This window comes from Manihot esculenta, chromosome 1 (genome assembly GCF_001659605.2).
Source record: "Manihot esculenta cultivar AM560-2 chromosome 1, M.esculenta_v8, whole genome shotgun sequence".
Taxonomy (NCBI): Eukaryota; Viridiplantae; Streptophyta; class Magnoliopsida; order Malpighiales; family Euphorbiaceae; genus Manihot; species Manihot esculenta.
In genome coordinates, this window is record NC_035161.2 from 40840690 (window position 1) to 40854805 (window position 14116).

At 36.8% G+C, this 14116-nt stretch overlaps 2 protein-coding genes across 4 annotated transcripts; one reads left to right on the top strand and one right to left on the bottom strand.

Moving 5' to 3' along the window:
* The first annotated feature begins 1755 nt into the window (after positions 1–1755).
* LOC110614760 (protein SUPPRESSOR OF PHYA-105 1) lies at positions 1756–10365 on the top strand. 3 transcript variants are annotated; one of them, XM_043949066.1, is made up of 8 exons: positions 1756–3563; positions 3940–4097; positions 4976–5792; positions 7597–7743; positions 8512–8829; positions 8904–8963; positions 9093–9248; positions 9326–10365. In XM_043949066.1, the coding sequence occupies exons 1-8, from the start codon at positions 2268–2270 to the stop codon at positions 9515–9517; spliced, it is 3144 nt and encodes a 1047-aa protein (XP_043805001.1). In that variant the 5' UTR covers positions 1756–2267; the 3' UTR covers positions 9518–10365. The 3 variants fall into 3 exon arrangements, with proteins under 3 accessions (XP_043805001.1, XP_021612115.1, XP_021612121.1); XM_021756423.1 differs by lacking the exon at positions 7597–7743; XM_021756429.2 differs by lacking the exon at positions 9093–9248 and having other exon boundaries at positions 1757–3563.
* A 107-nt stretch (positions 10366–10472) lies between these two features.
* On the bottom strand, positions 10473–13218 carry LOC110622070 (mitogen-activated protein kinase kinase kinase 7). Its single transcript, XM_021766442.2, has one exon. It carries the CDS (start codon positions 12820–12822, stop codon positions 10726–10728), a length of 2097 nt encoding a protein of 698 aa, XP_021622134.1. The 5' UTR covers positions 12823–13218; the 3' UTR covers positions 10473–10725.
* Between the last annotated feature and the right edge of the window lie 898 nt (positions 13219–14116).

Genomic DNA, 14116 nt, shown 5'->3' on the forward strand with positions numbered 1-14116 from the left:
ATGCAGATAGGCTGGATTACATGGCAGCAGTATCACACACTTTATATTAAGTGCTAAATGATCCACTAGAGAAAATTATATATTGGTTGGAATGAGATATTGTGGGAGGGAATGTCCTTAGATTTGGATTAACCATAACCCTAAGTTTTTTTCTTTTTTCCTTTTAAAAAACAGATGTTGATAAAATTAAATAAATTTATAATAGTCAATTTATATATTATTATAATTTGAAAAATAAAAATAAATGATAATTTTAAAATAAAAAAGTAGATAAAAATTATGAGACAGAGAAAGTAATAATACTGATAAAAATTTAATATTCAATTACACAAATAAGAATTAACAATATTTGTGCTATAGTATTGATAAATCATATTGACACATAATTATGAAATATTACTATAAAGTTTCTTAATGAGTTTAGAGACATTTCAAAATTTATAAAAGTAAGTTCGAGCTTTTTTTTTTATTATTCTTTTCTTCCACCTCCATGACTTTTTATTTTTACATTATTCTGTCATGCCTAAATTCAAATGGAACACTTTGTCAAATTCAAATCTCATAGAAAAAGATGAACATGCAACTATTATTAATATTAAAAAGAAGAAGAAATGAAGTATACCGACAATCCTTTATATCCGGTTGAAATCTCTGTGCTCCTCTTTCAAGATACTTGAAATCATGTATTTTTTGTCTTTGGGTTGCAATATTAAAAAAAAAAAACTAACATTTAGTTAGATATTGGTTTCTTTTCACCTCTCTATAGGAAAAAGAAAATCTAAAGCTAAAGCAGAAGAGACAAAGAACATCTCACCTGGCCGCAACTGGGTTGTGGTCAAAACCTCTTCATACATGTATTTTGAGTCAAAATTATAGGAGCTCACAATTACCTACTTATTTCTTGCCATGATTAAAAAATAAATAAATAAAAAAGAAAAAATTGGCCCGAAATGCGTGAAGCCCAAAAAGTTTATCAGGTGGGATCCATAATAGCCAGTGTTCTGGTGCAATCAACCAGTAAGGTTGGTGGACTACCAGATTCTGGCCCTAAAGCTATGAACACATGACATCGTTACTGGTTAGTTTTTAATTAATGTCGGGTCATCGTTAATTTTATTGAATGGTGTCTTTTGTATCTGCTTGTCAACCATTATGAAAGATAATTTCCAAAATTTTATTTCAATAAATGATAATTAATTTAATATTTAATAATTGATCGTTAATTACCAATATCAAATCGCAATTTTGGATGAGATATTCATATGTATAAGTTATTAGTTATTGTTGGGCAGGAGGCAGCAGGCAGCAGGCAGCCGCCTCAGCCCACTAGGGTAGGCCCATAAAGGAATGGCAGAATAGAGGTACACGACTAGTACTGAAGTGTCGTCCGTTAGGACCACCGAATACGAGGCCCTGGGCCAGGAACATGTGGCCCCGTGAGCAGCCACGCCCACGCTCCTCCGGTCCGTCCTCAATCCTTGGTGCACCAATCAGACTACGTGGTAACCGCCAACCAGACTACGTGGCTAATTTCAGGCCAATTGTTTATTTTCTTTGAATAATTCCACAATTAGTACAACTGCAGTCGATTCTAGGGCGCCAAATGCCACTTGCTTTTGTTGAAATTACCGAAACGTCCTCGTGGCTGTATTCACTCTCCGTGGCAGCTCATGTAAATATTGTGGAAAAGCGAGTGTGACTTAGTAAAAAAACATGGATATAAAATGAAGCGCAGTGGATCTAATTACTAAGGAGATATTGTTTGTCAGTTGTCAAGAAAGATATTTTATTTTCCGTTTGGAGAATTTAAAGACCTCTCTCTACATCCTCTTCTTTTTCTTTCATATTCATAAAAAAAAAAAAAGAAAAAAGAAAGAAATCTAGTCTTCTTTGTGGTGCTCCATCCAGTGGTATTTATTTTGTTGATTTATTTATATACTTTTCTGAAGGATGTGACAGAGAGGTGACTAGGAATGAAGCTTGGTTTTTGTTTGTGAAGTTGTTTTGGGAACTAATGTCATTTTATGATGTCAAATTTTAATTTTAGTTATTTTCCGCCTCTGTTTGAATTTCTTAACTCTTGGTGGTTGAGAATTATGATTTTTAGATTCAATTTCCACTCCCTGCTTCTGTTGCACTTTCTCTTTTCTCCTTACCTGGTTTATTCTTCATGTTTAATTCTGGCCCTAGATTAATTAATTGATTTCTGTTCATCTTTTATCTTGGTTTTGCATTCTTCTTTTTGGAAAAAACAGCACTTTAGAAACATGGAACGAAATGAGAAAGAAGTTGTAAATGATATAGCTGGGAATGCTGAACTCCAGGGGAAAGGATGTGATGTTCCCTTGAAATTAGAGGGCCACAATGTTTTCGAATCTCCAATGATGTGTGCATCTTTGAGGAGTGATTGGCCAGAGAGCTCAACCCATGATTATATAGGTACAAGTAGAATACAAGATAGGGATTCCAGTACATGTGTAATTCCTTTGGCTGGGTTTGTACCTCCCCAGACTAGTGCATGTTCTATGAATGATGTTGGAAATGTGCTTGAATTGACGGAGGGAAATTATAGGACCCGTAATGTATCCTTAGTTAGTAGCCCTTTGGATAATCGTCAAGGAAAATGGCAGCATCATTTATCTGAGTTGCCTTGTGAGTCTGTACGTAAGAATTTACAGGGTGCTCAGGATACCCAAGAAATCTCTGCTTGTTTAAGGACTAACGAGAAGAGAATTATATCAAGCTGTAATGTAAATATGCCTAACAATTTAGCTACTTCTAGCTCGTCTCAGCTATTGGTAAACGAAACCTTGAAGCTAAAGGGGGCTTTTGGCCAAAATGAAGATGCTGAAGCTGGATTTTGCAGTGCTGCAAGGAAGGTTGCATCTGATGCATTGATGAGATCAAGTGCCAACAGCAATCAGCTTTCTTTGCATAGGATTGAGGAGGTTATTCCTGAATCTTTACATCGTGGGATCACCTTGAGAGAATGGCTGAAACATGGGCATTGCAAAAGAGATAAAGTTGAAAGCCTTCTTATATATAGGCAAATTGTGGAGTTAGTGGATTCAGCACACTCTCAAGGAGTTGCCCTGCAAGACCTGCGGCCATCCTGCTTTAATTTATTGCCATCTAATAGGATTGTGTATACTGGTTCATCTGCCAAGAAAGAATGGAAGGCTGCTGTATTTCATGATGTGCTTAAGAAAAGGCCAGTGGAAAAAGATACTGGCCCCTACGGAAGTTCTGTCACAAAACAGCAAAAGCTCAGTGAGGACTTTACGTCTTTTGGACGCCAGTCTCAGTTTGCCACTAGTTGTGGCTTCAGGATTATGACAGATGAGACTAACTTATCTGCAAATGGTGCACAAGACTCTAGGAATGTTGGACCTCATTCTCAGTGCCATTCTAATTACCCAAGTTCGTGTATGACAACTAAACAACGAACTCTGTTTTTAGCTTTACAATTGGAAGAAAAATGGTACAGAAGTCCAGAGCAGCTGAATGGGGTTTTTGTCACATTTTCATCAAATATCTATAGCCTGGGAGTTCTTCTTTTTGAGGTGAGTTCTGGCTGCTGTTATTAGGAATTTATTGCACGGTTTTGCTTCTTGGATTGCTAAACTTGATTTTCCTTAAGCAACGTTTAGGATAGTTGTGCCATTTTTGAAATGTGAGACTGCAGTCAAATTATCAAGTCTCATGTTCTTCATTGATGACATTTCAGTGCATTATTTAAATGTACCATTGATTGTGTACCATTAAGAAGAACAATTGATTTTGTACCATGAATATCATCTGAAGCCATACCTTTTGTTAAATACTCCTGTAGACGACATAGATAAGGGAGAAATGACTCTTATGCAAGTAATATAGAACCTTTAATGGAGGTTGAGTGGAAAACTGGTCTTTTTAACTTATCTGGGCTGTTTCCATCAGTTGCTCAGCTGGTATGAATCACCTGAGACGCATTCTACTGTTATGTTGGATTTGCACCGAAGGATTCTACCATCAAATTTTCTTTCAACTTATCCAAAGGAAGCTGGCTTTTGTCTTTGGTTTCTTCATCCTGAGCCTTCATCTCGTCCAACAGCAAGGTATTCAACGAGCTGTTAATTCGTGAACTTGTTTTGTGTACTATTGCAATGGATATATATTGTTGATTGTGGCTGAGGGTGGTGAAAATTTCCTATGCAGCCCTTCTTCAATAACCTTCCTTGTATTTGACTAAATCCATTTGTTTCTTTCTTTTACCCTTCTAATTGTCATGTGTAATGTGTATCATTGACAACTAAGAATGTAAAGCCATCTGATCTGGTAAATATAAGCCATTTCTTTAATTGCAGGGTAGTTGATTTGCTGTAATTGCTTTTTTGGATAGTATTTCTGCTGTTTCCATGCAGTAAAGCATAATGGCCGGCTGCTGATGACAGTTGGACATGCAGCTACAGTGTTACAAAAAACAAAAAAACTCTGAGCATTTGATTGCTTGTTTACATCCGAAAATATAGTTCCTTCTTAAATTCTTGTGATGATCCTTTGTGACATAAGATATGGTATATATATCTTAGTAAGATATTTCTCACTGGGCACTTACACGAAGAAAAATAATCAGTAATGGTCATTTAAATAACATGATAGTAAGGAAATAGTTCATGAAGAATAATCAATAGGATAGCTCCTTGTGGCCAGATGACTTGCTTAATGCTTGGCAAGGATTTATTTTTGCTTTATGGACAACTGAGAGATTTTGACATTGCTGTTCTCAAACATACAACTCCTTTGCTATGTATTTTACGTTGTTCCTTGGATTTCATATGATGTACAGTTCTAGTTGCCAATTGCATATGCTGCACTTTGTTTTTGTATAGATTACCAAATGCCTCTGTGCATCTCATTAATAAGCTGGATACAATGTCTTCAAAATGTCGCAAAAAATGATATAATCTCAAAATCCTTATTTGGCGTGGAACAGTGAAATCCTGCAGTCGGAACTAATTTGTCAGTCCCAAGAATGGTGTTCTGGAAACGATGTATCAACATGTCGTGACAATAATGATGCCGAATCAGAGATGTCGCTTCATTTTCTCCATCTATTGAAAGAACAAAAGCAGATGCATGCCACCAAGTTAATTGAACATATTGGGTGGTTGGAAGATGATATTAAGGAGGTTGAGAAAAGACATTTCTTGAGGATTTCCTCGCAGACAGATGCAAGAGAACAAGGATTGCATCTTGGTACAAGATCAGTTGCTATTTCTGCTTCATTTTCTGTCACCAATATGAATGAGGAAAGGTCAATGAGAAATATTAGCCAGATTGATAATGCCTATTTCTCCATGAGATCACGACTCCATTCTTCTGCTTCTGCATCTCGCTCTGATAAAGATTTTTTCAAGAATCAAGATAGGTTGTCTGCATTTCATAATGAGAAGAAGGAGTCAAATATGATTCAGAAACCTGCCGATCCACTTGGGGCCTTTTTTGATGGTTTATGTAAGTTTGCTAGATATAGTAAGTTTGAAGTGTGTGGATCACTGAAAAATGGACATCTCCTAGGTTCTACAAATGTACTATGCTCTTTAAGTTTTGACCGTGATGAGGAATACATTGCTGCTGCTGGGGTGTCAAAAAAGATTAAGGTTTTTGAGTTTGGCACACTTTTGAATGATTCCATGGATATCCACTATCCTGTAGTTGAGATGTCAAACAATTCTAAGCTTAGTTGTGTGTGCTGGAATAACCACATCAAGAACTATTTGGCTTCAACTGATTATGATGGTGTGATTCAGGTATGCAGCTTTTGCACTTTGGAAAAGATGATTTTAGAGTCCAATGCATTTAATTTCCTTCATTATATTTATCATATTTGTTAAATTTGGGTCAGGCCTAACTCACCCCAAAAGCTAGGTGCCTATGACACATATAAGGGCACATTACCCTTTCCATGTGGGATTGAGTGCCTATGGCACATATAAGGGGAATATTACCCTTTCTACAACCGATGTGGGATTTAACACCCCCTCACGCCCAGAATTTTTACTGGTGCGTGGCACATTTATGGGGCGCCCAATATCGAATGCGGAGGCTCTGATACCATGTTAAATTTGGGTCAGGCCTAACTCACCCCAAAAGCTAGCTCAAGGGGGAGGAGTGCCTATGGCTCATATAAGGGGCACGTTACCCCTTTCCACAACTGACGTGGGATTCAACACACCCCCTCGCGCCCAGAAGTTTTTAATGGTGCGTGGCACATTTATGGAGCGCCCAACATCGGATGGGAGGCTCTGATACCATGTTAAATTTGAGTCAAGTCTAACTCACCCCAAAAGCTAGCTCAAGGGGGAGGAGTGCCTATGGCACATATAAGGGGCACATTACCCTTTCCACAACCGATGTGGGATTCAATAATTATGGGCGTGAGGGGTGTGTTGAATCCCACGTCGGTTGTGGAAAGGGTAATGTGCCCCTTATATGTGCCATAAGCATTCTTCCCCCTTGAGCCAGCTTTTAGGGTGAGTTAGGCTTGACCCAAATTTAACAATATTGATGAATGCTTACTAAACTGTTAGTTGATAGGTCTGTCCTTGGAGACCATCTGAATATTCTTTTTTACTTGTTCTCATTTTTTCATTACTGACTACTTGAGACCAGTAACTCGGTTTTATTTTATAATTCTAGCCTTTAAAGAATGAAATTTTAGATGCCTTTGGTCTTAATGAGGTAATGTTGCTCAGCCACCCGTTTTTTAAGAGAAGGTCATCATTTTGCGTGTAGTGTAGAATGATTCCATCTATCTTGCACAATTAAGGAGCATACTTGCTTTGCTAAAATGGAGAAGATATTATTATTTGGCAAGATGGAAGTGTTTTGAAACTTGAAATATAAAAGCAGAGAATATGCTAGGTCTCCTATGATTAGGGGATGTTTCCATTAGAGGTTTAGGGCACTTGATAAAGATTCATACCCAACAGCTTCCGCCTAACCATTTGGTAAAAGCATTAAATAGACGATATTTAGTTGATATATCCACTGATTACTGAACTACTGTAATTCGGAAGGTTGTGAATATATATATAATTTCTATTTAACTGATATTATATAATAAATTAATTATTATATAATTATTTTAATAAAAATAAATTATAGGATACAACAACAATTATATAAAGTTTTATTGAACACTTAGAATAAATAAGCTATCAGCAACAATTATTAGCTAACAACAATTGCCATCAGCTACATCTAACTATTGAACCAAACAGAACCTTAATTTGGCAAGTAACTATAAAATTAGGATCTTGCCGGGGAGTCTAGTTTCAGTGTTCTGTTGGATTATTGTTCTGCATTTGTCATTTTCTCTGAAAATACTAATGGATTAGTCATATTAGAGTATAATTGTAAAAGAAACTTATTTTTCAAATATTTAATTTATTGAGAAATTTATCATTGTGACGTAAATGAAAGGTAAATGCCGTTGAAGCATTTAGTCAAGATGACTCATCAAGTTGCCATTAGTCTTGTTTTACGCTGGTTTTCATTTTATTTTGTTTTATTTATTGCTATGATAACATGGTGTATGTGGATGGAGTCCAGATGTGGGATGCTGGCACTGGTCAAGGGTTCTCTCAATATACAGAGCACCAAAAGAGGGCCTGGTCGGTGGATTTTTCACTAGCTGATCCTATGATGTTTGCCAGTGGAAGTGATGACTGTTCTGTGAGATTATGGAGCATTAATGAGGTGTGCTTTCTCTTGTACTGCGCACATTCAATTTGTGGCCCTAAGTTGTATTGCAGTTGTCTTGCATTGTCTTCCATAATTTCCACAAATGCCAAACTGCAACAACTTACAAAATCTACATTCTAACTTACTGACATTTAGAGCTCAAGGAGAAAGAGAACCTGTGCAACTCTTTTCTGAAAGATAGCAAACTATTTTCTTGGTCTAGTTTTCCGTTGGAATTGGGTTATCCATTTTTGTTTTGTAGTGAGTGCGCATATACCCTTCATTTGTTGTAAGTGGACTGGAAACATGGTAGGCAGGCATTCTAACCTCCTCAATCCTATTGTGGACCACTATCCCTTTTCTCCTATTGACATTGGCAACTTTTTGAAAGTTCAATTGATGTGGTCACAGCAGTTTCTGCTTTTAGAATTGTGAGAAGAATTTTGAGTATGATTATTTGCATAGTGGTTCTATGGATACCATTTGAAATCCGGACAATATCTGCTGTGTTCAGTTCTTTGCTTCATCTAGTCACTTGGGAGAGTTTAAAGCTGTAGACTTTGAATGAGACCTCCTATTCATATCCACTCATCTGTTGCCACCTGTAATAATATATTGGGCTGTCTCTCTCTCACTCCTCTGCTAGTCTGATCTTGTTACTGGTTCAAAATTCATCTTTTTCTCCTATTGAACTTTGGCATACTTCTTGAACTTTCAATTTATCATCATCAGAATTTTCAATTTTAGGTTGTCAGTAGAGTTATGAATGTAATTATTTTGCAGAGAGGATCTATAGGTACCATTTCGAATCAGGCCAACGTCTGCTGTGTTCAGTTCTCAGCCTCCTCTTCTCATTTTGTAGCGTTTGGATCTGCTGACTATAAGATCTACTGCTATGATCTACGGCATACTAGAATCCCTTGGTGCACATTAGCTGGCCATGAAAAAGCTGTTAGCTATGTGAAATTTTTAGATTCAGAAACCCTTGTTTCTGCATCCACGGACAATACTCTAAAGCTTTGGGATCTTGACAAGACTAGCTCAAATGGGTTGTCTTCTGGTGCTTGTCGCCTGACATTTGGTGGTCACACGAACAAGAAGGTTTGTTACACTATTGAGTTTCTTTAACACCTTTTTTGGGGGGGGTTCTGACTTACAAATTTCTTTATACTCAGAACTTTGTAGGCTTATGTACTCTGGATGGATATATAGCATGTGGATCAGAAACTAATGAGGTAAAATTTAGTTAAATCCCTAAATTAATTTAAATTTGAAAATTAATTTTTATTGCAGTATTGTACTTTGATATATCTTTATTTCCTGCCTGTCTCTGTAACCAAATAAGATATTTTCTGTTTGAAAAGACTGCATCTATGAAGTGGAATGGGCGTTTAAATTCTATCCATCGAAGCATAGCTATCAAACTGCAATCAAATGAGAGAGATCTGTTATGGCAAAGCCAGACTTTATTATTGAATTTCCTCGAAAAATATGAGACAAGAGCATGTTATCCCGTACCTGTACTGCTTCTCATTTAGATTTTTTTCATTTTTCTTCAGATCAGGTTCTAATTTTTGCCATATGTATTGGTTCTCAGGTTTATTGCTATTATCGATCCTTACCAATGCCTATAACCTCTTATAAATTTGGATATGATGATTCTATTTCTGGGAACAAGATTGTCGAGGATAATGGACAGTTTGTTTCAAGTGTCTGTTGGAGACAAAAGTCAAACATGGTTGTTGCCGCGAACTCAATGGGAAAAATGGAGGTATTAAAGATGGTGTGAGATGTGGCCAGTTGTCCTCTTAAGGTTTTACAGCAGCTTCTTCCTGGAAGGCACGAAGCAGAACCACACCTTCAGCATTTGGTATTTGAGTGCCAGTCGGCAAAAACTTTGTCTATACAGTTGGTTTTGGTAGGACAGTGGATGAGTGTGACCTATAGTTAAACACTAAGGAAACACAAGCTAGTCTTAATCTCTATCATTTGCTGAGAAAAGATTATTTCATGGATGCAATGACATGCTGCTTCCCATAGCTTCGCTTCAATGTCATAGCTAACCAGGCTGCTGGGTCAGTGAAGATCAAAAGTCGAAGGAAGTCAGCATGGTATCTAAGGCAACTATTTCAGAGACGGATTCTAAGCTGCAAATCCTGGAAAAAGAGCACATTCCAGCCAAAGCTCTTTTAAACAAGATAAAGGGGGGCTAAATTTGGTTAAGAATGGTAAGTTGTAGGATAAAGATTTTGGAAAGAGAGTATGCACAGGCAATTGGATATGAAACTGCCATTTGAAGATGAATGTAAATGGTTGGAACTACAAAAGAGGCTTATGTTATGGATTGCTCCACAGAACTGATCTTATTTAAAAAAGAAAAAATCAGAGATTGTTTAGAAGTATATAACCTATTACTGTGAATTGCATTGTACCTGATTCCTATCATTGTTTGTGTAGAACTATGATCGGCTGTAACTGTCTTACAAAGCAGTTTGGTCATAAATCTCCTATGGCTTGCATCTTTTATATCTTTAACTGGCGATTCATGTGGTCCCGCAAAATGGTATCACTGCGGTAAAATTATATTATGAAATTTGTAAATGATGTTTTATATTTATAGCAATAATGATTGATCAATTCTAATGGTTTATTAGATTATCAAAAATTTTTTAGAGATTAATTAGTTTTACTGATTATATATAGCAAAACACACCTTAAACTGCCACGGAATTTTCTAGAATAAAATAGGAAAGGAAAATTGTCCAATTAAATCTATGGGTAAATTAAATTACTTAAAACTCTGATTTGGGCTGAAATAAGTGTCCAATTAAAATATTCCAAGAAATAAGCCAGTAAATTTGATCCCGAAACCTTTAGATTATAGGTCTACACGTTTGGATTCACTTCAATTATGCACTTTCTTAACATATTTGAGCCTTGAAATGCAAAGACTATGGTGGACTACAGGAGAAGTGGTTATAAAGGATAAAGCAACAATTATGCAGAGAGCTCTGAATCTGATGCGTGACCAGAAGATGACCTCCTTAATCTTGGGCTAGTCATAATCAGCTGGCTTTCCGAGTTCATTCTCAAACCACGCCCACGAGATGTCAGTTGTGGAGGTTTACAACCTCCTTTTGCTGTCCCTGCATGACCAATATCAATGAGAACTTTACCTGGTTGTCTACTTATTTTCAGATCTGTGGGTTTCCTTGAGGGGCGTGGTTTTCTGTTCGTGTGGTCAGGTGATGTTAAGAACTTCCTTTCAGTGGGTGATGGTAATGTGGATGATGGAAATGGATCATCCATTGAGTTGATGTTTTCATCCCCACTGACTGAAGCTTTATCACTTCCTGATTCTGAAGGTTCTTTCTGAGTTGCTCTTGTTTTTTCTTTCTCATAAACTTTATAAACAAATATCTGAAATGGAATTTGCGCTATTGCAGATGAATTGGTTGCATTCCAAGATGGAAATTCCTTTACAAGATTTGACTCCATGTCACCATAGTCCATTGCTGGCATAAGTGGGTCTGGTTCTCTATTATAATCAGGGTTCATAGCAAGGAAACGTTTCGCATAGCGAAGGATTCTGCAGATGGATGAGAAACTCGGTCGTTGATTTGGATCAGCTTGCCAACATCTCTTTGTCAAGTTAGTCACAAATTTTGGTGAATTTAATGGGAACAATGGCCTTTCTCCTGCTCGAATGTTTCTGCTCATTTTGTCTCCTTGAAGATGACTGTCCTCAAATGGAACTTTTCCAGTCACAAGTTCAAAGCACACCATTCCAAAGCTGTATACATCTGATTTTTCTGTATATTTTGAATTTCGTGTACTTCCTGCCTGTTCTTGGGCTTCCAATACTTCTGGCGCATACCAGATGAATGGGAGAGTTTCATTCTGATTTGAAGAGTTTTTAGGTGAGAATTTCTGAACTGATGAGAGTCCAAACCCTGAAACCTTGGCATGCAGGTACCCTTCTGAGCTTACATTTCTTGGTTTAACAAGAATGTTAGAAGGTTTTAACTTCCCATGATAAATTTTCTTAGAGTGAAGATACTCCATTCCTCTGGCAATTTGAAGCATAAGATCCAATGCAACAGGAAGAGAAAAAGGAATTCTCTTTCTCGGACCGCAAATCTCTCTGATGTAGCTGCTGAGATCTCTATGCATTAGTTCCATAACCAAAAAACACTCGTTCTTTTCCTCGTCGGCGAATCCGCATAAGAAATGAGATATATTTGTGTGGGAAAGAGACAACAGTGAAGAAATTTCAGGAACAAGATGTTCAATTTCTCCAAAGAAATGTCTAATTGCAAGGCTTTCACCCAACCACAGAATCTCCTTGTATTGGCTCCCACTGCCAAGGCGTCTTCTTACCTGGTAATCTTTCGACCCAACCAGGATTGAACTAGGTAAGAGTTTCTTGTTCTGATGTTCTGATCCGTCTAGATTTTTTAAAAGTAGTTCTGCTAGTTGTCGCTCATACTTTGATGAGCATGAGATCTTTTTTTCCCTGATTTTGTTAAGGAGAATCCACCTATCCTCTTTCCAAACCGAGGCAAAACGTTCACACAATTCCTGAGTAATGAGGTGCTGCTTGCCAAATCTCCATTGAAATAGCTGTGGATCTCTCCATTGCTTCTGATATTTGTTGGAATACAGAAGCCTCTTCTTCTGTACCTCATCCTGATCCCACCCTGAAAATTCTCCGACGGTTTCGATTGCTTCGATAACGATTGTAATGTAGGTAAGTAAATTGTGGATATAAAACTGGACACAATCTGTATTCTGAGAAAGAACAATGGCTTTTGCACACCAGTCCTTGGTTTCCAAGCATTGCTTGATGTAGCCTTCTCCTTCTTTGAATATTCTATAAATCTCACGCAATGGTTGTTCTAGTAGTCTCCATTTGGTGTGTTTCTCCTCAAATTTCAGATTCTGCTTCATCTCTTCTGCAATTGAATCATATGCAGAGTTGAACATATCAAGCAACAAGCAGCATTGCCGTTGATTGATTTCGATATTGTCACGAAATACCATCACTGCCTTCAAACTTCCCAATACCTCTCCAATTTGCCTGAATTGTTCCATTCTATCTGCAAATGAGATTGAAAACAAAAAGAAAAAGTTGGAACAATGACCTTGAGCGTTGAAGAGGTATCGAAAGACAGAAAGAAAGAAAGAGGAAAATTGCTGATTTCTACCAGATTCTTATTGGCAGAAATCAACAATTTCCTTCACCATTACAAAATGGGAAGTAACTGGGATCCCATCAACAATTAATTATGTAAGAAACGAGACAGAATGGCATCAAGCTGGTATTGTTGTTATTATTGTTTAAATTGAAAAGGAATGAGATGTAATCTTTAACTGAATTTAGAAACAGGAACTTGTGTTCCTTAGAAAATTGAGTTTGCTAATGGAAGATTTTAGGGTAAGGAGGAGAATAATTTAGCCCCCAACAGTTGTCACTAGGTTTTTTGAGTTGTCCATCTGCGATGTCGTTCACTTCCATAGTTCCATTTTTGGTTTTGCGGTTAATATATAACCCAATTTTATCCACATACACTAAAAATAAAATAAATTAATTAATACCTAATTAATACTTTACTATTAAAAATATGAGAATTATTTTTTTTTCTTTTGTTAAAATAATGGCTAATTTGATCATAAAATCAAAGGTATTGGTAAATTAGACAAAAGAAAATATTTTACATAAAATTAGACATTAAAAAAATTAGAGAAACTTTACTGAAGTCTTGAATTCAAATTTCGGTTGAAGCCCATCACTACGGGAATGGCTCTTCTGTTCTGGAAAAGGTAAAAGAGCTGTGGAGACCACATCTGTCCGCTTAATTTGTCTTTCAGCATTAACTGGCATTTATACAGAATTCCTGATGATGTATAAATTTCATTCGAAGATAATTATTCTAGTGATATACGAAAAGACCAGTGATCACTCTTGATAGTGAGCCAGTTTGGCCTCAATTGCCTCAAGTTACGACCACCTACCGACAGCATTAGTACAAAAAGCTAAGCCAGCGCAGGATATGTGGTCCATAATCCTTTTTAGTTGTTCCATGCTCTTCATGACCAATCATTTTTAGTGTTAATAATGCAATGGCCACCACAGTGAATAGTGTAGTAAATGCTCTTCGATTATTGAAGCAATTGATGCTTTCTCCGATATTCATAGAGGCAATTTGTGGACTAGAAGAACTGGACACTCGCAAGGCCTAGTGGATCTTTAATCAATCGGGTAAAGCTTTTAACAAAACCAAAAAGGTGGGAAATATACAATTATTAAAGAGTTTAGCATTTTTTTTTTAATTGCTATTTTATCATCAATTTCGAGATAGAAGCTTCTGGAACAAGGGAGAGCATA